The sequence below is a fragment of the Acomys minous genome (genome assembly GCF_964271855.1).
Source record: "Acomys minous genome assembly, chromosome: 16".
NCBI classification, from domain to species: Eukaryota; Metazoa; Chordata; class Mammalia; order Rodentia; family Muridae; genus Acomys; species Acomys minous.
In genome coordinates, this window is record NC_140498.1 from 1,721,676 (window position 1) to 1,744,198 (window position 22,523).

The following is a 22,523-nucleotide window of genomic DNA, read 5'->3' on the forward strand; positions in this document are numbered from 1 at the left end:
GCGGGAAGGTCGCCACGCACGGCGGCCGGCCACGGCTCGCAGCCCCAAGAGGGGCGGGGCAGCGCCGTTTTCTCGCTTCCGACGTGTTTCCGGCCTTAAAGGCATTTCGCCCTTCCCTTTAAGACGCGCCGCCCCCTCTCAGTCATTCCCAAGATGGCGGACCTACTGGGCTCCATCCTGAGCTCCATGGAGAAGCCACCCAGCCTCGGCGACCAGGAAAGTCGGCGCAAGGCCCGAGGTGAGGATCCCAAATTCACAACCGCGTGTCTTCGCCCGGTTCTTGGGACCACACTCTTCCCTTTTTAAATGATGCCACCTCCCACCCCTAAGAGACCCCCTCACCGGCCACTTCTGAGACCCTCAGAGTCTCTGAAAGGCCGTCGGCCCGCCCGCTGTCCTCTGCCAGCCGTGATTGGCTGCCTTCGCCAGTCCCTCACGCCGGCCTCTGCTGCCCAGCCTGGCCTCTGCGGTCCTTGCCGCCGATTGGCCAGTGGGCCCGCCTGTCTGCTGTTGGTGCGCTCTGACGAGTAGGAGGCCTTCCTTCCGATTGGAGGGTGTCGTAGCCGCCGCCTCGGCCCCGCGCGATTGGGTGTAGGGAACGCCCGTCCACGGTCTGTTCCCTCCTATTGGCTAGCTCAGCCTGAAGCTCCACCTCCTAAGTGTGCCGCTCCTGACCCGCCTCGCCCTCAGCACCTCCCATTGGCTGGCTGGCTCCTCCTCTCGAATTGCCCCTCCTCCTCCTCCTCGAGTTAACCCGGTCCCTCGTCCCTTCCAGAGCCCTTTCCTAGCCGTACCCGTACATTCCTGTGCTGCCCAGCTGGATCGTGGTGGTGATTGGAGAGTCGAGACTGCCCCGCGGGCTCCGATTCGCCAGTGGCCCCCCTCCCCCCCCCCGTGCCGAGTAACTAAGCAGAAAGCTCGCTGGAGTTTGGCAGCCAGGGTAGGGCGCGGCCCGAAGAAGCCTACTCGGTGCCGCCTGGCCAGCGCTCAGGCCTGTGAAGGACTGTAGAGGAAGGACAGCCAGCCTTGGGTGCACCCAGCACTGACCACGGACAAGCCTTATATCGGGCACCTACGCCCCATCCGCTCAAAGGAGGCAGGACAGGCAGGGTGCCTTCAAAATGTTTCAAAGACTGTTAAGTGTCCCTTGTAGTCCCTCGTTTACAAAACTCGTGGAGCCAAAGGTGCCCATCAAGGAGGTTACAGGCCGTGCCTGCGGCATTTATTAATGAAAGAAATACTTATGTAAGAGAGATTAATTGGGGGTCCGGAGCTTGTCTGAAGTGAGCTGAGCACCAAAGATCGGTAATTAAGCAAAGGGAATGAAGTCCGTTCGAACGCTGTGGGAAAGCAGAGCTTGATAGGAAACAGGAGCTGGAATTACTTAATGTTCAGAGGAGTGCTCACACCAGCTGCCAGAGTAGGAGCTTTAGCCACTTGCCTGGGGTCTCCGGTTACAAAGCTGAATTTGGAACCCAGATGTGACCTCTTAGTCTGTGTTCTTATCTTTTATACTATCTCCCAGAATGGAGAAAAGACTGGAAAACCCTATTAGAAAACAATGAAGGGCCAAGACAGTGAAGTCAGAGAGGTGAGAGGCCCTAGTCGGCTAGGTCCTGGACCCTGAGTATGGCTGAAGGGGAGGGAGGGTGGAGAATAAAACAAAAACCCATGTCCTTAGCAGGGAGTGTGCTTAGTGCCAGAGGAAGAGGTTTTGACTCACGGTGAGGACCAGGTGTCTGCAAGCGGAGGAAAAGCATTCTGGTGGAGCACCGTGTGCAAAGGCGTGACGCGCCCAGGAAGCAGGAAGAGGCTCAGTGCTGCTTTGGGCGCTCAGCCCTGTGAAAGAAGTGAAATACCGAAAGAAAGAAGGGGCACCCCAGGCTGCAGAGCAGGAGGAAGAGGTGCATGCCCAAATCACAAGAGGCTGTAAGCACATAGAAAAGTGACAGGCAAGATAAGGGACCAGGTTAGAAATAGTCTGAGGGGGCTGGAGAGACGGCCCAGTGGTTAACAGCGCACACTGCTCTTTGAGGATCTGAGTTAGATTCCCAGCCCTGCCTCCCACATCAGGTTCTTACACCTGTAACCCCAGCTCCCAGGGGGGACCCGCCACAGACCTCAGTGGGCACTTGTAGTCTTACATATACACATAATTAATAAAAAACAAATCTTCAAAAAGAAAAAAGTAGTCTGAGGGCTGGGAATGTTTCTCAGTCAGTGGTGAGGCACTGTGCCTGTGAAAGGCGCTAGGTTCAGTCCTTTGCGCCCAGTATGCTGGGTCCCGTCTGTAAGTGTGAGGCCAGCCCTGGAGTCTCAGCGCTGGGGGTGGGGAGGGAAGGCAGCCACCAGGCACTGCTTTCCAGCTGGGGCTGCAGCTCAATGGCAGCGCCCCTATCAGGTGCGGTCCCTGGGTTCATCCCTTCCCTAAGGGCAGAGGGGACGGTCTGGTACAAAGGCAGGGTCTGAAAAGTAGGACATTCAGGGAGAGAGGAGAGCTTATTTATGCCTAACTTTGGATACCTCCCCCCCCCAAAAAAGAGTCATGTCTTAGGGTTCCTAAAGCTGTCATAAAGCACCATGACTGAACGCGCTCAGTGGCCTTTCCAGTCCAAAGTTCCAAATTTCTATTATAGTTCCTCCTGACACGCACACGGCGCACACTTACACCCCAAATGGGGGTGGGGGCGAGGCAAACCATGGCTCTGTTCTAATTAAAATTTCTTTCTTTTTTTGAGACAGGGTTTCTCTGTGTAGCCCTGGCTGTCCTAGAACTCACTCTGTAGACCACACTGGTCTCAACTCACAGAGATCCACCTGCCTCTGCCTCCCAAGGGCTGGGATTAAAGGTGTGCGCCACCACGCCCAGCTCCTAATTAGAATTTCTACTGCTGTGTTAAAACACAACTTGACCAAAATCAACGTGGGAAGGAAAGGATTTATTTCAGCTTATAGTTACACATTACAGTCCACCATCGAAGGAAGTCAGGGCAGGAACTGAAGCAGTGAGGTGCTGCGCCCTGGCTCGCTCCTCCCGCCTTGCCAGCCTGCTCTCTTACATACCCCAGGGCCTGCTCTCTTACATACCCCAGGGCCTGCTCTCTTACATACCCCAGGGCCTGCTCTCTTACATACCCCAGGACCTGCTCTCTTACATACCCCAGGACCACCTGCCCAGGTGTGGCAACACCCTCAGTGGGCTGGGCCCTCCCTCGTCAGGCATTAAGACATCTCCAAAGGCCGTGCTCCCCACTATCGGTCCTTCAGATAACTACTGTGTCAAGTCAACAAAGACAGGACAGGTCTGAAGGATGTCAGGAGAGCCACTGCAGCTTCACGCTGACGCTGGAAGCATGAGGGAGCACTACGAAATACAGCAAGTTTGCCTTTAGGAGGCAGAAGCAGGCTAATCTCAGAGTTCATGGCCAGCCTGCTCTACATAGAGAGTTCCAGGACAGCCAAGGGCTACCTAGAAACTCTGTCTCAAAAAACTTACTCACACACACACATATGCTATACATATATATAGTATGTAGTTAACTGGATGCACGCCTTTAATCCTAGCACTCCAGAGGCAGAAGCAGGCAGATGTCTGTGATTTTGAGGCCAGCCTGGTCGACACAGTGAATTCCAGGCCAGCCAGGGTGACATAGTGAGATGCTGTCTCCAAGATAATAATTACATACAGAGAGATACAAAGGTAAACTGTTGCCCTGTAGACAGTGAGTTGACAAAGCCTGAGGCTGCGGCTCATCTCACTTCCTCAGACGCCTTATAGTTCCTTTTATTTTATTTATTTATTCTCGAGACAGGGTTTCTCTGTGTAGCCTTGGCTGTCCTGGACTTTGTAGACCAGGCTGGCCTTGAACTCACAGTGATCCACCTGCCTCTGCTTCCCGAGTGCTGGGATTACGAGTGTGCACCACCGCGCCTGGCGTTTTTATGCTTCCTTTTATAGTATGGGCATTATTGACATAGGCTTGATAAGTGGGGCCTGTGTGATTCTGAACCTTGTGGCTCGAAGGGAAAAACTGTGTCCAGCATTTGGTAGTCTGGGGCTCAGCGCAGTGTCGGGCTGTATTGCAGAGTAGCATCAGGGAGTGCATGGTGAATCAACAGCAGCCCTCCCGACAGGTGTCAGTCATCTTCTGAAGCCTGACCAGCTCGCCACCCTTGCTTCAGCCCTGGCCTAATGCTGCCCCTTGTCACCCCCAGAGCAGGCTGCCCGCCTGAAGAAACTCCAGGAGCAAGACAAACAGCAGAAAGTGGAATTTCGTAAAAGGGTGAGAACACCTGGAGGGCTCAGGCAGCTTCTGGAAGGAACTGCAGCAGGGGCTGGAGGGCTGAGGACTTGAGTGTTTTGACAATGCCTTCAGGCAGCTGGAGCTGAGCCAGTGTGGCAGGGGGTCTAGGACCCAGGTGGGAGGTCAGCCCAGGAGATTCGTGTGGCGCTGTCCTCTCACTTCCTCCTTTTCTTTCTCGTAAGATGGAGAAAGAGGTGTCTGATTTCATCCAGGACAGCGGACAGATCAAGAAAAAGTTTCAGCCCATGAACAAGATCGAGAGGAGCATACTGTGAGTGTCTCTGGGCGTGGGGAGGCAAGAAATGACGGCAGAGGGACAGGGACAAGCCAGCAGGGACGCGGGGCCTCGCGGCTCACCACATCCTCCGCCTTCCCTTCGCAGCCATGATGTGGTAGAGGTAGCTGGCCTCACATCCTTCTCCTTTGGAGAAGATGACGACTGTCGCTATGTCATGATCTTCAAAAAGGTAAAAGCCTTGTGCTCCCCCCACCCCCAGCCTGTCCTCGCCCCTAAAGGAGGGAGAGGGCTCAGGTGACAGCTGCATTTGGGCCTTGACTCTGCCTGTCCCTTCATCCCCAGGAGTTTGCACCCTCAGATGAAGAACTAGATTCCTACCGTCATGGAGAGGAGTGGGACCCCCAGAAGGCGGAAGAGAAGCGGAGGCTGAAGGTGAGCTGTGCCTGGCAGGCCCTGGAGCCCCCTCGCCTCAGCTGGGAGAGCTCAGCTGGGGGCGGGGCCTTGAGCACAGGTGCTCCACCTCTGCCTTTAGGAACTGGCTCAGAAGCAGGAGGCCGAGGCAGCGCAGCAGGGCCCCGCGGTGGTGAGCCCTGCCAGCGACTACAAGGACAAATACAGCCACCTGATTGGCAAAGGAGCAGCCAAAGATGCAGCACACATGCTCCAAGCCAACAAGACCTATGGCTGTGGTGAGTGAGCCGCAAGCTGCGGCAGGAGGAGGGGACACAGCCGAGGCAGGAGGTTGGGGGGGAGGGAAGTGCACACTGAGGTCTTGCTCACTCCCCTTTCCTCTGCCAGTGCCTGTGGCCAACAAGCGGGACACACGCTCCATAGAAGAGGCCATGAATGAGATCCGAGCCAAGAAACGTCTGCGGCAGAGTGGGGAAGAGTTGCCAACTACCTCCTAGGCGTCCCACCTGGCTCACGTTGACCTCCAGCAAGGCAGCGGCATGGAGAGACAAGGCTGCTGTGAGGACCCACCCTGGAGCCCCACTTCTCAACTGTGAGGTCCTGCCAGCTGCCGCTCAGGCTGGAGAGAAGCAGGTGTTTATTACTGCTGGAATTTGGATGTGTGTGTGCGTGCCTGTGTGTGTGTGTGCCTGTGTGTGTGCGCGCGCGCGTGCCTACAGATGTATGAGTGGGTATTTAATCTGTGTTATTCTGTTATCCTTGGAACTTTCTTCCCCATGGGGCTGGGGCTGCTTTACACTGAATAAACGCTGTTTGACCCATGTTCTGGTTTGTACATAGAGCTGTGGACACTGCACAGAGAAGCCCTGTCTCCAAAACCAAAAAAAAAAAGAAAGAAATGTGGAACCTAAGTCAGGCGTGGCGGCTCACACAGTTAGTCCCAGCACTCGGGAAGCAGAGGCAGGTGGATTGCTGTGAGTTCGAGGCCAGCCTGGTCTACAAAGCGAGTCCAAGACAGCCAGGGCTACACAGAGAGACCCTGTCTCAAAAAAAAAACCAAAGAAAGAAAAAGAAATGAGGACCCTGGGTCTATTGGCAGAGAAGAAACTAACTGCAGACTGAACAAGATAAAGCTCATATAAGCTAAAAATAGCCAACGATTAGCACTGTTATTTTGACTTCCAAGTTTATTTTTACTTATTTTGTGGTGCTAGAGACTGAACTCAATACTGGGCAAGCTGAGATGAAGGTTTTGTTTGTTTTTTTAACTTATGCGTATGAGTGTTTTGCCTGCATGTAGGATGTGTGTGCTGTGCTCATGCCTGGTGCTGTGCTCGTGCCTGGTGCTGTGTGTACGCCTGGTGCTGTGCTCGTGCCTGGTGCTGTGCTTGTGCCTGGTGCTGTGTGCTCACCTGGTGCTGTGCTCACGCCTGGTGCTGTGTGTGCACCAGGTGCCTGTGGTAAGAAGAGGGCCCTGCAGCCCTAGAACTGGAGTTCCCGGTTGTGAGCCACCAGGTCAGTGCTAGGAACTGAAGCCTGGCACTTAGAGTCGTGAGTTGCGCAACCACTGAGCTGTCTCCTCAGCCTTCTACACTTGGAATTTCGAGACAGAGGCTTAATAACAAGCTGCTTGGAAATTTGTTATCCCATCTCTGTCTCCCAAGCCTGAACTTACAGATGTAAGCCACCACACCCCACTAAGCTATATTAAGGCTGAAAAAAAGATATATTAAGGCTGAAGCCAAATGCCCTGGCTTTGTCCTGGCTCTACAGCTGCCCCCTCTGCTGTGTGGACTAGAATATACTAGACTTTGTGTCTTGGCTTCCTCATGTGTAAAAGGACAGAAGAATCTAAGTGTCTGATAAGACCTGTCTAGGTTAGTACTGTCAAGGGCTGTGAACACTCAGTCTGGTGCAGCGTGGTGATCTAGGTCGCTCATGCTGGGAGGGCAAGGACCCCCAGGCCCTCTCCGTCCCCCGCTGCCCACTCAGTAGCTGTCTCCTTAACGCCCTCCAGCTCCTTTTCACACAGTCTTTGCTTCCTCTAGCTTCATCCCAAAATGTGAGCGTCTCTGTTCTCCATTCACTGAGCTCTCAAGTCCCCACTTCCTTGTCACACACAGCAGGTTTCGTGTCATCGTCTGTCCGCCTCCTGCCCTTCTAATCGAGCTGTTCCCTCCTTCCTTCCAACGAGTACACCATGGTCCTGTTTGGTAGTGTTTATTTCAGGGAGAAGGGCTTACAGGCTGCGTCTGTCTTGTGGAACTCCAGAGTCTCCAGCTTCTCACTTGGCCTTTGGATTACGGAACTTTCGTCCAGCAAAGACAGCTTTGTTCCCAAGAGCCTCCTCAATCCTGAAACACAGAATCAGAGCTGGTGCCTTATAGCACAGGAGGACCTTCCTCTCCCCACTGTCCAGGCCCCTGTACCCACTGTACCTCATAAGCTGGTTGTATTTGGCCAGACGCTCCGAACGGCAGGGGGCACCAGTCTTGATCTGAGGTGGGAAAAGGGATTTGGAGGGGTTGGGCTGGGCCCCAAAGGAGCAGGCTGTAGTGGCCTCCATCCAAAGTGACCGAGGAGGCTGGTTAGACACTCAGTAGTGGGGACCCCTGCGTGCCTACCTGCCCCGTGCAGAGGCCCACCACGAGGTCAGCAATGAAAGTGTCTTCAGTCTCCCCAGAGCGGTGGCTCACCATCACCCCCCAGCCGTTAGACTGTGCCAGTTTGCAGCTGTGTGGAAAGGACATCTGCTGAGGCCTTAGGTGACCTTCTCAACAAGAAAGCCAGGGCGGGCAACGCATGGCTTTGCCTTTGTTTGGGGGCAGTGGACACTGCACGGAAGGCAGTGACGCTAAGTTCTCTGGGAAAGCAGGAGAGAGTTCTGATCTTGGGTCAGGGCGGTGAGAAGATGGCACAGTACGGAGGGAGGCTAAGGGACGTGGCAGAGCCACAACGGCAAAGGTTCTTGGGGACAAGCCAAGGGTTAGTCATAGGCTTGGGGTTAAAAGGTCAGGTTCCCAAGGAAGGGCAGACTTAGGCAAGAGCAGCACACTGGGTTGAGCCAGAGCTGCAGGTGGCCATGGTGAGCCTGAGTCGGCGGGAGCCACTCACGCCTGGATGGATTCCGTCACTGAGCCGATCTGGTTGACCTTCAGAAGCAGGCAGTTGCACGCCTTCTTCTCAACAGCCTGAGCGATCCTCTTGGGGTTGGTGACCGTAAGGTCATCTCCCACAATCTGGATGTCCACCCCAGAGAGGAATGAGGTCCATGTTGCCCAGTCATCCTGGTCAAAGGGGTCCTCAATGGAGACCACTGGGAAAGGGTTGGGAGCACAGCTGGGTTAGGGACGGGCGGGATGGAGGGGTGACATGTAACAGGCTAAACAGAGGCTGCGATGGAGCTAAGGATGGAAGGACTGCAGTTGTGACAGGCCAAAGACTGAAATCGGGGTTAGGCAGCTGCAGGAGACCAAGGCAGGGGAGCGCACGCGGGGACCCTCACCAGGATAGTCCTTGATGAAGCTCTTGTACAGCTCCCCAAGCTTTTCCCCACTGATGTGCCGTGCAGGGTCGTCAGGTGACTTGAAGTCCAGATCATACTTCCCGTTCCGATAGAACTCGGATGCGGCCACATCCATGCCGATCACCACCTTGTCTGGGTAGCCCGCCGCCTGGATGGCCGTCTTCAGCAGCTCCAGGGCTGGGGGAGGAGCGAGGAATGACCTGAGACTCCGGTGTCCCCTGGACCTGCAGCCGCCCCACCCCCACCCCACCCCCGTACAGACCCAGCGGTCTCTGCCCAGGATGCTCGGCACTGACCCTCATTGTTCTCCAGGATGTTAGGTGCAAAGCCGCCCTCGTCCCCCACGTTGGTGGCGTCCTTCCCATACTTGGCCTTGATGACCCCCTTGAGGTGGTGGTAGACCTCGGCGCCAATGCGCATGGCTTCTTTGAAAGAGCTGGCTCCCACCGGCAGGATCATGAACTCCTGCATGGCCAGCTTGTTCCCAGCATGGGAGCCTCCGTTGATCACATTGAAGGCCTGAGACAGGAGACAGTGCTCAGAGCTGGCTGGCATGAGGGGTCAAAGGTGAGAGGGAACTGGAGGAGCAAGCTGGACTCTGCCCACTAGCCGATCGCTCTCGGAGGCATAACTGGACTCCTCAGAACCTTCCCCGAATTTCTACAAGATGGTGATGAACCTGCTTCCCTGCCTGCCCTGTTCTGAGAATTAAGAGAACTCGAATATGAAGTCCCTAACATGCGCCTAACTTGTGAGAGGGAAATCTTTTTCTAAGTAAGCGAGCTTGTTTCATTCTCAAAACACCTCTATTAGCTGTAAATGCTTATCAATTTCTTCTTTACAGATGAAAAAGTGAGGAATAGAGATTAAACAACCTGTCTAAGGTCACACAACTGGAGAACAGGCAAGGCCTGGGTCTCAGCCCAGTAGCTGTGTGTCTCCTGAGTTAGTGCGCTTGACCCATTCTTCCTCTGGTAACAACAAATGGCAGCATTATTATTGAGATTAGGTTCTGGTTCCAAGGGTATAAGTGACTGGAGTAACAAGGGATGAAGAAAAAGACAGCTGGCGGACACACGGAAAGCTGGGGTGGACGCGGACATACTGGACTCGCTGTGTTCGTTCTACAGAGCTCAGTGTGTTTATTATGTAGAGCTGGGCAGAGGAGCGGGTGGGTGTGTGCATACACACGAGAGCTGCGGCCTGTGCTATACAGCTGGACCAAGGGGACAGGGCTACGGGATCCAGGTAAGAGCAGCCTCTGTAGGGGGGAAGGGGAGGAAGGGGGTTTGCACTTGGTCATCGAGGAAGGCTTTGCCACACCTCTGAACCTTAGCCTAGGGGACAAGCTTGGCCATTCCTCCAAGGGTCTGAAGCTTGGGGTCTTTGAAAAGGCTGGCTCATATCAACGCACACATTCACACAGGACTTGGAATGCTCAGGGCTTGCTTTGCACTCTACAAAATTCAAAGGGTTACGATCGAGAGGGCAATGGTTTCATATGGACTCAGAGGATACAAAGAAATACGGAGCTCCCTGCCCTGAAAGCTCTTTCAAAGCTGACAGGAGGATGGGGACAATGGCATCTGGACAACTGGCCTGAGCCTGGAATGTGAAGGAACCCGGGGACCTGGCAAGGGAAGGCGATGTCAAGAGGCTTAGCTTTAGACTGTGGGAAAAGAAAGAGGGAGGGGCCGGGGAGATTGCGTTTCAGTAAATGCTTCTTTGGAGCAGGATCTGAAAAGGTAGATTTTTCTAGGGGGCTGCTCAAACATTCCTAGGTGGGGAGGGGCAGCTGTCCCAGAGAGCAGGAAGGGCTGACCACACTCACAGGCACAGGAAGGACAAGGTCAGGGTTCCCTGCAAGGTCTGCGATGTGCCGGTAGAGAGGGACCCCTTTCTCAGCTGCTCCAGCCTTGCAAACGGCCAGGGACACACCCAGGATGGCATTGGCTCCAAACTTGGCTAGAGGGAGGCAGGCAGGGGAAAGGATGAGACCTCGGACAGGGTTAGGAGTTAGTTCCTCCTGGAACATTGCCTCTGGTCACCCCAGGAGGAAGCTTCCTAAACCACTTGACATTAACATTTTGTTAACTCCTCTCTCTTCCCCGGGCCCACAGTTTCCCATGTGTCTACTGCTAGCCAGGCCTGGCAGGAGACAGACATCAGGAAATGCCTGTGGAATAAAAAGAGGCTACCCAGCCACGCGTGCTCCCGAGATGTGGGATCCGTGGTCTCTCTTGCACCCTTGCCACGGGCCACACCCCCACCTCTGCCACTTCACTCACACTTATTCTCTGTCCCGTCCAGCTCAATCATGAACTTGTCGACTTTCTCTTGATCCACAACACTTAGTTTCTGGAAGAGGCAGAGGTCGGGAACGTGCGGGATGAAGGAGCAGCGAGAACGCGAGGCACAAGGTCACGGGGTGGGGTGGGGGGAGCTGGCTCCTCCACTTGCCTTTTCCAGCAGAGCAGGACCTAGAGTCTTGTTGATGTGCTCCACAGCCTTCAGCACTCCTGGAGGCCAGAGAACGAAGGGGTTCACGTTTTAAGTGGCTCGGGGCCTCTTCCCGTGTGGGGTCCTTGCTTTGGGTTCCGCCCTCTGTGCCTGTCCCCCATCCGCTCTGACACAGGCTCCCTCCGTGTCGGGTTAGCTCACCTTTCCCCAGGTAGCGTGATTTATCTCCGTCTCTTAGTTCCAGGGCTTCATAGATACCCGTGGAAGCTCCGCTGGGCACAGCTGCTCGGAATCGACCTGGGCAGGAGGAAGTGGCAAGTCAGAGGGAGTCCACCCACAAAGGCCTGGGGTCACCTCCCTGTGCCCAGGGAAAGGAGAAAATACAGAGAAACTCCCAGCCTCCCCCAGCGTTGGACCAGAGGAAGAGAGGAGGGCCTATGAAGGAATGGGTCTGGGGGAGAAGACCCTCGGGCGGAGAACGGGATGTGGCATAGAACTCTCGGAGGAGCAGCAGATGAGGTTAGGGGTCTTCAGAGGCAACCCCATCGAAAAGGCGCGGGTTACCCTTGGCGGTATGCAGGTCCACCTCCACCGTGGGGTTGCCCCTGGAGTCCAGGATTTCTCGGGCAAAGATTTTCTGCATGGCCATGGCTGCACCACAGGAGGCTGTGAGAGGGTGAGCGAGTGTGGGCAGCTGATCCCTTAAGGACCTGGGAATCCCTTGCCCTTTTAAGAGTCTTCTCCACCCGAAGAAGGCAGGTGCTGGAGCTAAAAATACCCCCATAAAAAGGTCACAGACCAAAGAGGCAGGCAGGCAGGCCGGCCCCCTCCCCCACTCAGAGCAGCTCCTATTCCACCCTCCCAGGCTGAGAACTAAGGGCTCCTGACTTTAGAACTCCCCTTTACGAACTTTAGAACTTCGCCTTTATGCTTGCTGGGTCTTCCAGCCCTCAACCCTGTCTGGCTCTGGTCCCATGCCCAAATCCTCCTAAGACCCTAAATTCTCTGCCTGGCTTCACTTCTGCCTTCTTCATCTGCTCTGCCGCTCCCCAGCGCCTCCTTTCCTCTATCTGTCAGTACCCCTCAGTATTTGCCCTAACCCTGCTTGCTCCATCCTGGCCACTGTCTTTTTCAAGCACCCTCAGTCCTAGGAAGAACACAGGCAAAAAAATCCCTCGCTTTTTCCCAGCCGGCACCAGGCCACACCTTCATACCGCATAACTGAAGTTTTACCGAACCTGTGATGTCTTCCTTGGAACTTTGAATGGAGCTTCTGGGCTAGGCTGCAGCTGGGACAGTGTCAGCTCACCCTGGGAGCTGGGCATTTATCCCCAAGCCACCCTGTGCCCCGGCCAGCCCCGCCTCTCTCACCCCATCCTCCCCTCCACACCGGGCAGGCAGCCAAGTGCCCACTACTGCCTAAAGCAGATGCTTCTGGCCTGGGGCACGCACCCCTTCTCAAAAGTTAATCACGGCTCCCATACACTGTTTTCTGTCCCCCAATAAAGGTCTCTACTTTGAAGTCCACTCTTTGGGCAAGCAGGACAGGGGCTCTGATGGGGAGGGTCGGAGGGTCCTGCCCCTCCTAAAGGTTAAAGAGGAACTAGTGCCCTTTAGGAAAGGCCAGGGGTAACCCGAGCCCGGCAGGCTGAGAAGGGGGCCTCGGAAAGGGGCTGCAAGACTGACATGTGCACGTGCTCCACTCACTAGGAGGCAGGCAGCGCAGGCCACACAGCTGGGGGGAAGAATCGGTGACGCTGAGCAAGCTCTGCGGTCTAAAGTCGACATCCCCTCCACCAAAGAGCCATCACCTCTCGGGGTCCTCAAAGCTGCCATTTCGGCACCACTCCACCCTGCCCTCTCTTGGCCAGCGAAGAGGTATGAGAGAGGCCAGGAGACGAATATAGACCAGCACTGAGCGCTGGCCTGGCGCCCGACGGATAGTGCTGCGGCAGCACTTAGGGGCCTGCGTGAAGCGTGGTGCTCAGGAGCCCTTTTCCCCAGCGACTGTGTACTCTTCAGCGCTCAGCCCCTTGTCAATCAAAGAATGATGGTGTTATATCACGAATGGGGGAAAAAACAGAAACAAAAAACAACCACGGATGGGAAAGGGGGATGGACCCTTTGTAAGCTCCTGGACGCCTGCGGCCTCTCTGTCCATCCGTTTGCAGCACCGCGGAAAGTGAGTCCCTGCACTCGGTAACTGTCGCCGCCTTTGGCGGGGCTAGGGCTAGTGTGGGGTCGGCCTCGCGCTCTGCGGACGCCCGGCCGGCTGGTGTCCCGGGGCGCCTGGGCTTCTCACCCGCCGGCGCTGGGGCGGGTGACTCACTCCGCGGCCGGCTCTCCAGCGCTCCTCCCGGCCGGCCCTCGCCTTAGGGTCGACCTCCTTGGCCTCCACCCTAGGGTCCCCACCTGTCGTCTCATCCCCGGCCCGGCCCCTCCCCTCTTATCTCCTGCCGCTCCCTGCGGGATTTTTCCACCCTGGGGCAGTAGGCGCGCAGGCCAGAGGTCAAGGGGATGGCGGGCGCGGAGCGGCGCCACGTGCCCCGGCGCGGCCCCGCCCGTGACTCAGCCACGCGGCTGTCGAAGAACCTGGGCTCGGTGGGCGTGGGGAGCCAGGGTTCTGGGATGAACACCAGGGAGCCCAACCCGGCTGCAGAGAGGCAGCGAGCCATGTCCCTCCACCGGGAAGGGGCTGCAGACCCCGGCGCGCGCCCCTCCTCCTCCGGGGCACCGGAAGCGGCCGAGCCCCTCGGACGCGAGGGGTCCCGAGTGACTCCGTCACCCCTGGCCAGCTTCACCAGGCTGCCGAGCGGCGGGTGACCTGGCCGCACACAAGTACTTAGCAAAAGTTTCACGAGAGAAAAAAAAAAAAAAAAAAAAGAACAAAAACTCAAAGGGCCCAAAGCAGAAGGGACTTTCCCCCTTCTTGTAAAAGTCGTGCTTCTTAGTACTTCTTAGTATTCTTCCGCCTTTAGAAATGAGTCCCGTCCGTCCGTGTCACCGGCCGGCGCCCCTATTCAATGACCTCTGTAGAGAGAGGGTTCAGGCGTGGGGCGAGGCTCTGAGCTGGAGCGGATCCAGCGAAGGAATAATTCCCCTGGAACATAAGGATGCGCTCGAGTGGACCCTACTGCATGTGCGTTCACGGCAGACGGTTGGGACAGGTGCCCTGGTTGGAAACCTTTAACACCGAAAGATGATCAGAGTATTTATTTTTTAAAAAATCAAATTTACTTATGCTCCCTTATCGTTTAAGCAAATTTAAAAGAGGAGCGGGCGGCAGAGCGCAATCCAGGGCCCCTGCCCGTCCCGCCTGGTGGGGACACGCATCTTCCCTCCTAGGAAGGTCCGAGTCGGTCCTTCCAGGCGCGCTCGCGCAGCCGGCCGCTAGCCCCAACCGCCCCACGCGCTGTCTCCTCACTGGCCCGGCGCAGGCGCGGGCGCACGCGCCGCCGCCCGCCGTTCCTTCCCTCCCGCGGAGGTGGGGGGGAGGGAGTAGGGGGACTCGTTGGGTTTAACCCTGGGTTCCCCGAACCCACTTTAATTTGCTCGATCTTACTGATTTTCTTAATTTTTCTTCCTCCGTCTCTACCTAAGTGGCTTTTTAGTTCAGTATGAATTGGAGCGAGCCCCCCCCCCCATCCCTAACCTTAACCTCTCTCCTGCCACCGCCACTCTAGCCTTTTGCGTGGCTTTCCATCGAACTCGGCAAATTTTGCAAAAACGTGTTTCGGTGTGGGGGAGAAAGGAGGGGGAGGGCTTTTAAAAATTGCATTTGCAAAAAAGTTCGCTATCTGGCTAGGCAGGAGGGGGCAGATGGAGGGAGGGAGGGAGGGAACGGGGAGCAGGCCCCGCCCCGCCGCCCTTTGCAAATAAAAATCTAAGGGGGGGGGGGAGGAGGAGCAGGAAGTGGCGGTGCGAGGGCTGCTGCACAGCTAACACAGCCGCGTTCCGGACGGCAGCGCGTGCCCCGAGCTCTCTGCCTCTCTCCCCCCCGCCCGCCCGCCCGAGCCCAGCCCGCGGCCCCAGCAGCAGCAGCCCGCAGACAGAGCGGCCCCGCAGCAGCAGCAGCAGCAGTAGCAGCAGCAGCGCCATGTCCGGGTGGAACGCCTACGTCGACAGCCTCATGGCGGACGGGACCTGTCAGGACGCGGCCATCGTAGGCTACAAGGACTCGCCCTCCGTGTGGGCCGCCGTCCCCGGGAAGACCTTCGTTAGCATCACGGTACTGCGAAGCTTGCGCGGTCCCGGGCCGTGACGGGGCTCGGACCCTCCTGGGGGGTGGGGGGGGAGTGCTGGGTGGGGGCGGGCGCAGTCTGGCGAGGGCAGCGAGGGGCCGCCCGCCTGGAAGCGGCGCGGATGGCGGCTGCACGGGACTCGGCGCCCCCCTCGGCGGCGGCGCCCATCTCGCCCGCCGCCCCGCTTTTCTGCGGCGACGGGGCGTTACATCCGGGGCACAGGGCGGGGAGGGGCGCGCTGCCCGGTGCGGCGGCCCACTTCCGCCTGCCCCAGGGCGGGGCGCCTAGGCACGCGCCGCAGTTTCAGCCCGGGATTGTGATCGATAAAGGGATTGGGGGGAGCCCGGGCTCCCCCTCGGGCCGCCCGGCTCGCGCCATTGTCTCCCCGTCGCGGGGGTGCGGTGGGCGCGCCGGGCGCGTGGCCTCGGCCCCGGCCGGACCGCCGAGAGCCGTCCGCCCCTCCCAGCCCCGTTAGAGAGGGCGAGGCCGGCACACACACCCCCAGCGCGGCACGTTAGCCTCAGCATTCCTCTGAGGCCGCTCCCGGAAGTCCCCTCACCCTCCCTTCCCGCCATCCGGGCCGGCCCCGCGGCAGGCGAACTTTGTGAGAAGTTCTGAGAACAGTAAAAGTGAATAAGGTTTGCTGCTGTCCCCACCACCTTCCCTGGCCACACAGCCCGGAAGTGGGGAGGGGGAGCGGAAGTTCAAATGGGGGGAAGGGGATTTCCGGGCGGGAGGGTACCGGATATAGGGGTTTGGGGTTTATGGGGTGGGGGGAGAGAGGTTCCCTGTGATGTCTAGACTCAAAAGACCAGCCTAGTCCCCCACCCTTGAAAACTTTTAAGCAGAAAGCCCCCCGGGGCCGGCCTCTTCATCTTGGGGCGTAGATACCTGGACCTAAACTCTAGGTTACTGGGAGACCCAGGCGTCCTGGCTCCTAACAACGCCAGCAGAACCTTTGACCAAATAAGGACAAAGTTGCTTCTCCTCCCTCTCTACCCCCTCCCTTCCCCCCTCTGCTTCTGCTTTTCCTGAAGGACTGTTTTGAGCATCCAAAGGTTCCCCTAAGATCATGGATTGATTTATTTTATTTTTTTGGTGCCCTGCATTTTCTTGATTTGCTTTCCCTATTAAACACGAAGATCTAAGTCTCCAGAGGAATAATATTACTTGCCGGTCCTACTTCCTCGGCTTTAGGATCATAAGCGTGCCCTGCCCTGCCCACGGGGCTCCTACCCCCTGTAACTTTTGATGGTGGCTATGAAGCGCCTTCACGCACACTCCAGGGTAAATAACTGGGTATTGGAAGACAAGTTACGCCAGTGAACTAACTTAATGAGGTGATTGTTTCTTCTAGCCAGCTGAGGTTGGTGTCCTGGTAGGCAAAGACCGATCAAGTTTTTTTGTGAATGGGCTGACACTTGGGGGCCAGAAATGTTCTGTGATCCGGGACTCACTGCTGCAGGACGGGGAATTTACAATGGATCTTCGTACCAAGAGCACTGGAGGAGCCCCCACCTTCAATGTCACTGTCACCATGACTGCCAAGAGTGAGTTTCTGAGTTTGACTAGTTTTGTTAATCATTTGGGGTTAATCTGTGGCTCCTCAATGTGAAGACTGCAAGATACTTTGTTCTTGGCCTGCTGGATGTGGGAACCCTGGCTAGTTCCTTGGGTTCTGCTGCTCTGGCCCCCCATCTTGTAAATTACCTAAGTCCCTTGCTGCCTGAGATGGGTTTGCTTGGAGTACACTGTTGGGACGAAGTCAGCATTTGGCTCTAATTTTGGGTTCTGTGAAAATTTGAGAGGTAGGAAGCTCATCCCCAGCAGTCTACAGCCTGTTAAACCTGTGACCTCTAAATTTTGCCTTTTCCCTAGTCTTTAAGCTTGGGGTTTTTTTTTTCCTTCCTCCATTGAAAAGCTCTATTGTTTTAGGGTGACTGACAGCCTGCCTGTGTGTATGAGGGGGGAGGGCTGAGGTTAGATTACACCCCCAGGGCTGGACAGCTGCTGAACAGCTGGCAGGGTTCAACTGTGGCACCTGGGTCCTAGCCGCCTCTCTCTTCCCTCCAGCGCTAGTCCTGCTGATGGGCAAAGAAGGTGTCCACGGTGGTTTGATCAACAAGAAATGTTATGAGATGGCCTCTCACCTTCGGCGTTCCCAGTACTGACCTCATCTGCCCCCTCCCCCACCGCTCTTCAGCTTTTGCACCCCTTCTTTCCACACACACACCATTATTTTTTTGGGCCATTACCCCATTTCCCTTATTGCTGCCAAAACCACATGGGCTGGGGGCTGGGGCTGGACGGACAGATACCTCCCCCTACCCATACCCCCTCCTGTGTGTGTTTGGGGAAAATTTTTGTTTCGTTTTGGTTTTTTTTTTTTTTTTGTTTTTTTCTGAATAAAAAAAGATTCTACTAACAAGGTCCTGCGTGTGTAGTTTGCACTTGGGGCATTAATTGGAGACAAACACTGTGCCCTGCTTTGGGCCGTGTCCAATGCGTTTCATTCTTCTGCTTCTCTCAGCCCCTGGGTGAAGTAGGTACCCTTCCATACGCTAGGCAGGGGGCCTGGGCCCCTCTATAGCTGCATCTCCACTTTTAGGCTCAGTTGATTTTGTATGTAATGGAACTTAGCCATCCAGACCAGAGAATGGGTCCAAGCCTGCGGGTGAGGCAGGGCTACTTGAGTCATCGTGTGTAGGTGGGGCTCCCCGTCCCTGAGTCATCGCAAATGCAGCTGGGGCTGTCCCCCTGACAAGTTAATTCTTTTATAGAATTTTACCTGCGTAAAAATGATCTTCACTCTTTGTTCATCCACAAAAAACAAAACAAAACAAAACCAATTTATTAACCCAAGAAGTGAATGAAGACCAAGTCCCCATGGCTCCCAGTGCCCTCGAGGAGGAGGCTGGGTTCAAGAACCTGAAGTGGTAATGTCCCCTATCCCTCAGCTTATCAGACTGGAGAAAAGAGTCTGTGCAAAGAGGTCACCAGAGGTACCAGGTTTGGGAGAATCAGGCCAGGGCAGCAGATGAAGGAGAGGGTGAAGGCTCTGTGGAGGGCCCAGGAAAGACTGGGGGAGCTGGGGCCAGGGATCCAAAGGAGGCTGGAAGGGTGGGGCTGGAGCCCAAGAGCGGGGTCCATTCTGAAGCAGGTTGGTCCCTTGTCTCGCCTTCATCACCTTCCTCTTGTCCTTGAGTTTCTTCCTCCTGCTCCTCATCCCCAGGCCCCCGATGGACAGGTTGTTTGCAGATAGGGCAGGTCTTCCGGGTCTGAGTGAGCCAGGGGTCCACGCAGCGACTGTGATAAGCTGTAGAGATGAATACATTCATGAGGCACCGGGTCCCTGCAGGCGCACAGGTGTGGGCACAGGTGGTGCGGCCTTACCATGGGCACAAGGAAGCACTCTAAGCTTGTCCCCGTCCTCGTACTCATCCAGACAGATCGCACAGACCTCATATTCATCTCCTGGGAGAAGCAAAGGACTCACTGAGCCACTCAGAACCAAGCCCAAGAGAATCAACTGTGGGAGGCTAACACTAAAACCTGTAAAAACTCCTTTCCCAAGTATTACCAAACCGATGCAAGCTCTTAGAGCAGGACACAGAAAACCTTACAGATAAGGGAAGTGGGGTGGGGGTTGGGGGGGAAAGCAGAAGTGGGAGGGGCAAGGCCTTTGCTGTAGCCTTTTATGGTACTGGAGGCTCCAGGGGTAGCTAACCCAACCCTCACCTGCTCGAGTCCTCCCAACTCCTTACATCTTCCTACTTTTCACCAAGTGTGCACACAGGCACACTCGCTCGCACTCACACGCTCAAACACTTCACTTGTTTCTCTTTGCTTCCTAGCTCCTGCTCTGCCTTAGCTCCTTTGCTTGTGGTTGTGGGTAAATGACAAGCAAAGGTGGCATCTTTCTTGCTCTTTGTACCCCTTATCTACAGGGCTCAAAACTCCTGTAAGATGAGGACAGCTATTAAAAACAAAAAAAGGGGGAGCCCCTTCACATGCCCTTACCCTTTTGATAGTCATGTGTGGGGATCTGTTTCAGTTGTTCTTTGGTAAGTCGATTCCGCTGAAGCCGTTTCCAGTGCTGGATACAACGAAGTATCTAGGGGTAAGGTAAGAGTGAACCAGGTTTAAAAAAAAAAAAATCCAAGCCCAGTGTGGCCGTGCACACCTTTAATCCCAGCACTCGGAGGCAGAGGCAGGTGGATCTGAGTTGAGGCCAGCCTAGTCTACAAAGTGAGTCCTGGACAGCCAAGGCTATACAGAGATACCCTGTCTTGAAAACTGCCCCCCAAAAAAGAAAAATTCAAAAAACCCTACTCCCTCTTCAGATCCAGTATGGCCTTGTAAGTTTTCTCGGCTACTTACCAGCACTGCTCCCATGGCCAAGACCAGCAGCCCTACAATCCCAGTGAAAGGAATGAGGTAATAGCCCAAGGGGAAACTGTTGTCTGGAACCAGAAGCACCCGAGCCCTGAGGAAAGAGACAAGGCTCAAGGCAGGCAAGACACAGCATGCATGAGGAGCCTGGTGGGTGAGGCTGGAGGGCCCGGGCTCCAGGCTGCCATGGAGAGGAGGGAAGGGTTAACGCCTACCCCTTCTCATAGACAAAAAGGGCTCGTAAGTATTCTGCGCTTCTCTCTCCAATAAACACCGACGGGATCCAGATCTGCTGTTGGATTTCCTCTGCAGAGAGCAGAATATTAGGGAATTAGCCTTCCACTCAATTCTCTGAAACTTGGCTTTTGGCACTTTTTGCCAGTCCCACCCCCTAAAAAAATCTGGCTGGCCTCTTTAGGTCTTTAGTCCTCCCACTGTATACTGAAATCCCAGTAGTGCAGATTTCTCCAGCCATACCACTGTTCCACACCATGTTCAGGAGTTCATTGGAATTCACGTTGTGCACCACAGCTGCACCATAGCCAGCTTTCTGAGCATTTAGGACCTAGGAGACAAAGTAGGTACAGGGTCATAGCCCTTGCATTCTCCACCACGCATGCATTTACCCTGTTCACCAGCTCCTGGTCCACACGCAGCAACCTTGAGGTCAAAGTTGCAGTCAAATCTTCGAAGCAATGCAATGAAGACCGACCCGTTGGCCGGGGCTGAGGGTGGCGGGGCAATGGGGGTGCAGGCGTTCTCTGGGTGGGCCTCCACAAGGAACCCCTGAAGGACGAAAGCAAACAGTTGGATTTCTCATCTTTGGGTCTAACACCACACATACATACAATCTGTATTCTGCAGATCCATCTTTACTTTTTTTTCTTCTTCCTTCAGTTGTTTGAGACAGTTTCTCTGTGTAGCCCTGGCTGTTGTGGACTCACTTTGTAGACCAGGCTGGCCTCGAACTCAGGGTTCTACCTGCCTCTGCCTCTCTGAGTGCTGGGATTAAAGGCGTGCCCCACTGGGCACAGCTGTCATTACTCACTCTTGAGGTCTGAGCATCCCACCCAAATCAGAATCTACATTTTAGGCAGGCATGGTGATAACATGCATTTAATTCCAGCACCTGGAAAACAGAGGCAGGCATGTCTTTTAAATTGCAGGCCAGCCTGGTCACACAGTTCAGGACTGCCAGGGTTACAGAGTCCAGTCTCAAAAACAAAACAAAACAAAACAAAACAAAAAACAAAACAAAAAGCAGAATCTACTTCCCAAAGGCGCAATTACAGTAAACTATACTACAGACTCCTTTGACTTTTCTATTCTAGGCTAGTTTAAACTTGCTTTTTAGATTCCCACTGAATATAATTCAGCTTGCTACTCATCCCTGTTGTTTTCACCCTTAGCTTTTTCACATTGGCCTCTCAAGTATATGCAGCACATTCAATTTGCTTCATTTTTCAATTACCTCTCTTACAAACAACTCTATAGATCTTGCTACGTGACAGGAACTTTGTAATGAGTTACTACAGACATGCCTATCTCGATAGTTAACGCAATAGCCCGGAGCTAATTTCTATCCCCCATTTTACTAAAAGACTGTCCACAGCCATCCATACGAATAGTAGGCAGCTCCAGAGACGTAACTGATAAGCACCTGATTTTTATCGTAATTTACTCTCAGTCTCCCTCTTACGCTTGGGAGTCCTAGTGGTGGACACTACCTTTTACCTTTGGATTCTGAACTACGCACTCAGGTTTTTTTTTTTTTTGAGGGGGGGGCAGCGCTGTGTTGCTGACGATTCAACCTAGAATCTCACTCGTGCCAGGTAAGCAGACTATCACTGACCTACACCCACAGCCCATTGCATCCCGTGGCTAACTGGAGGATTTCCGACCTCCAGAGCACGGCTACCCTACCCCTGCCCAGGTGACTACAGGGAAATGGACAGAGTGTCACCTGAAGTCCCTCGTCGCTCAGGGCGGCCCCAAATAGAGCTGGGAGGTCTGCAAAGTCCATGCTGGCATTGTGTTCCGAGGTCTGCAGACGAAATATTCCATTTTTCTCTTATGCTTGAAATCCCTTCTTAACACCCTCCCCAATCCGACCCTCAGACTCACCGCTCGAATAAGCCCTCGGACAGGGGCTGCTCCCCACAGCACGGCAGCCACAACAACAGGAAGCGGGAAGGCCGCAGGGTGCATGGCAGCGGGAGGGGGGAGGCTGAGGAGGTCGCGTCCTGACAGCAGGAGCGGAAGCCTAGCTCTGCGCCCTCTCTGCCTCTCCTTCAGGATCCCAGGGGTCCAAGCACCCCCAGGTCCCACTTCTCAGCTACATGGGGACGTCGGGAAAGGAACTCCGGCTCGGGGACAGAGATAACAAACCAGTTTAGTGGAGCAGGGAGGGAGACAATGTATCTTCCTCTGGGATAGAAATAAAACGAAGAGGAGAAGCGAAGGCAAACAGGTAACAGAAAAACTTGTGGGTGGGGGAAACCTCAAAGAGGTGGGACTTCCGGCCAGGTAGGCCGCCTTCCTATCCCCCGGAAAAGGGTTTCCGGTAAAGAAAGGCCGCTTCCAGTATTGGATGCTCAAGACGGAGGACTTCCGGCGCCAAGAGGCCGGTTGGAAGCAATGTTCGACTTGAGAGAGTGCCTGCGGGATGGAGGGCGCGGCGGCGCTCAGGGGACGAGCTGATCTTTCTTCCTTTTCCCTTAGTGCCCGAGATCTCGGAGCTGCCCTGTTTACAAACCTCTTCTCCGTCTGGCCGCCGCGGCACGAACAAGTATCGCGAGAGGCCGCCTCTACCCCTAACCCGGCTGACTCACTTGCTCTCGCGAGATTTTCATACAAATCATTTTCCCGCGATTCCAATCCGGGGGGTGCGGTGTGGCGGGGAGGAGAACCGCGGGGTAGCGCCCTAGGTCGGCCACGCCCCTTCCTCATGC

At 55.3% G+C, this 22,523-nt stretch overlaps 4 protein-coding genes across 7 annotated transcripts; 2 read left to right on the forward strand and 2 right to left on the reverse strand.

Annotated features, from left to right (window-relative positions):
- Positions 1 to 88: 88 nt before the first annotated feature.
- SPAG7 (sperm associated antigen 7) lies at positions 89 to 5,775 on the forward strand. Its single transcript, XM_084760814.1, has 7 exons — positions 89 to 238; positions 4,216 to 4,283; positions 4,487 to 4,575; positions 4,687 to 4,771; positions 4,885 to 4,974; positions 5,075 to 5,231; positions 5,341 to 5,775. The coding sequence occupies exons 1-7, from the start codon at positions 154 to 156 to the stop codon at positions 5,448 to 5,450; spliced, it is 684 nt and encodes a 227-aa protein (XP_084616940.1). The 5' UTR covers positions 89 to 153; the 3' UTR covers positions 5,451 to 5,775.
- A 1,382-nt stretch (positions 5,776 to 7,157) lies between these two features.
- ENO3 (enolase 3) lies at positions 7,158 to 12,671 on the reverse strand. Of its 4 annotated transcripts, none has more exons than XM_084760802.1 (12): positions 12,647 to 12,671; positions 11,504 to 11,605; positions 11,141 to 11,236; positions 10,940 to 10,998; positions 10,768 to 10,837; positions 10,311 to 10,444; positions 8,776 to 8,998; positions 8,459 to 8,656; positions 8,068 to 8,269; positions 7,578 to 7,686; positions 7,392 to 7,450; positions 7,158 to 7,307 (listed from the first exon to the last, which is right to left on the reverse strand). In XM_084760802.1, the coding sequence occupies exons 2-12, from the start codon at positions 11,586 to 11,588 to the stop codon at positions 7,238 to 7,240; spliced, it is 1,305 nt and encodes a 434-aa protein (XP_084616928.1). In that variant the 5' UTR covers positions 11,589 to 11,605; positions 12,647 to 12,671; the 3' UTR covers positions 7,158 to 7,237. The 4 variants fall into 4 exon arrangements, with proteins under 4 accessions (XP_084616928.1, XP_084616925.1, XP_084616926.1 ...); XM_084760799.1 differs by lacking the exon at positions 12,647 to 12,671 and adding an exon at positions 12,178 to 12,325; XM_084760800.1 differs by lacking the exon at positions 12,647 to 12,671 and adding an exon at positions 12,178 to 12,262 and having other exon boundaries at positions 11,504 to 11,707.
- Positions 12,672 to 14,835: 2,164 nt separating this feature from the next.
- PFN1 (profilin 1) lies at positions 14,836 to 17,608 on the forward strand. Its single transcript, XM_084760817.1, has 3 exons — positions 14,836 to 15,167; positions 16,538 to 16,730; positions 17,254 to 17,608. The coding sequence occupies exons 1-3, from the start codon at positions 15,036 to 15,038 to the stop codon at positions 17,349 to 17,351; spliced, it is 423 nt and encodes a 140-aa protein (XP_084616943.1). The 5' UTR covers positions 14,836 to 15,035; the 3' UTR covers positions 17,352 to 17,608.
- Positions 17,609 to 18,003: 395 nt separating this feature from the next.
- On the reverse strand, positions 18,004 to 22,393 carry RNF167 (ring finger protein 167). Its single transcript, XM_084760803.1, has 9 exons — positions 21,697 to 22,393; positions 21,536 to 21,616; positions 20,233 to 20,358; positions 20,050 to 20,137; positions 19,788 to 19,878; positions 19,561 to 19,666; positions 19,201 to 19,294; positions 18,574 to 18,654; positions 18,004 to 18,496 (listed from the first exon to the last, which is right to left on the reverse strand). The coding sequence occupies exons 1-9, from the start codon at positions 21,778 to 21,780 to the stop codon at positions 18,201 to 18,203; spliced, it is 1,047 nt and encodes a 348-aa protein (XP_084616929.1). The 5' UTR covers positions 21,781 to 22,393; the 3' UTR covers positions 18,004 to 18,200.
- Positions 22,394 to 22,523: the final 130 nt, after the last annotated feature.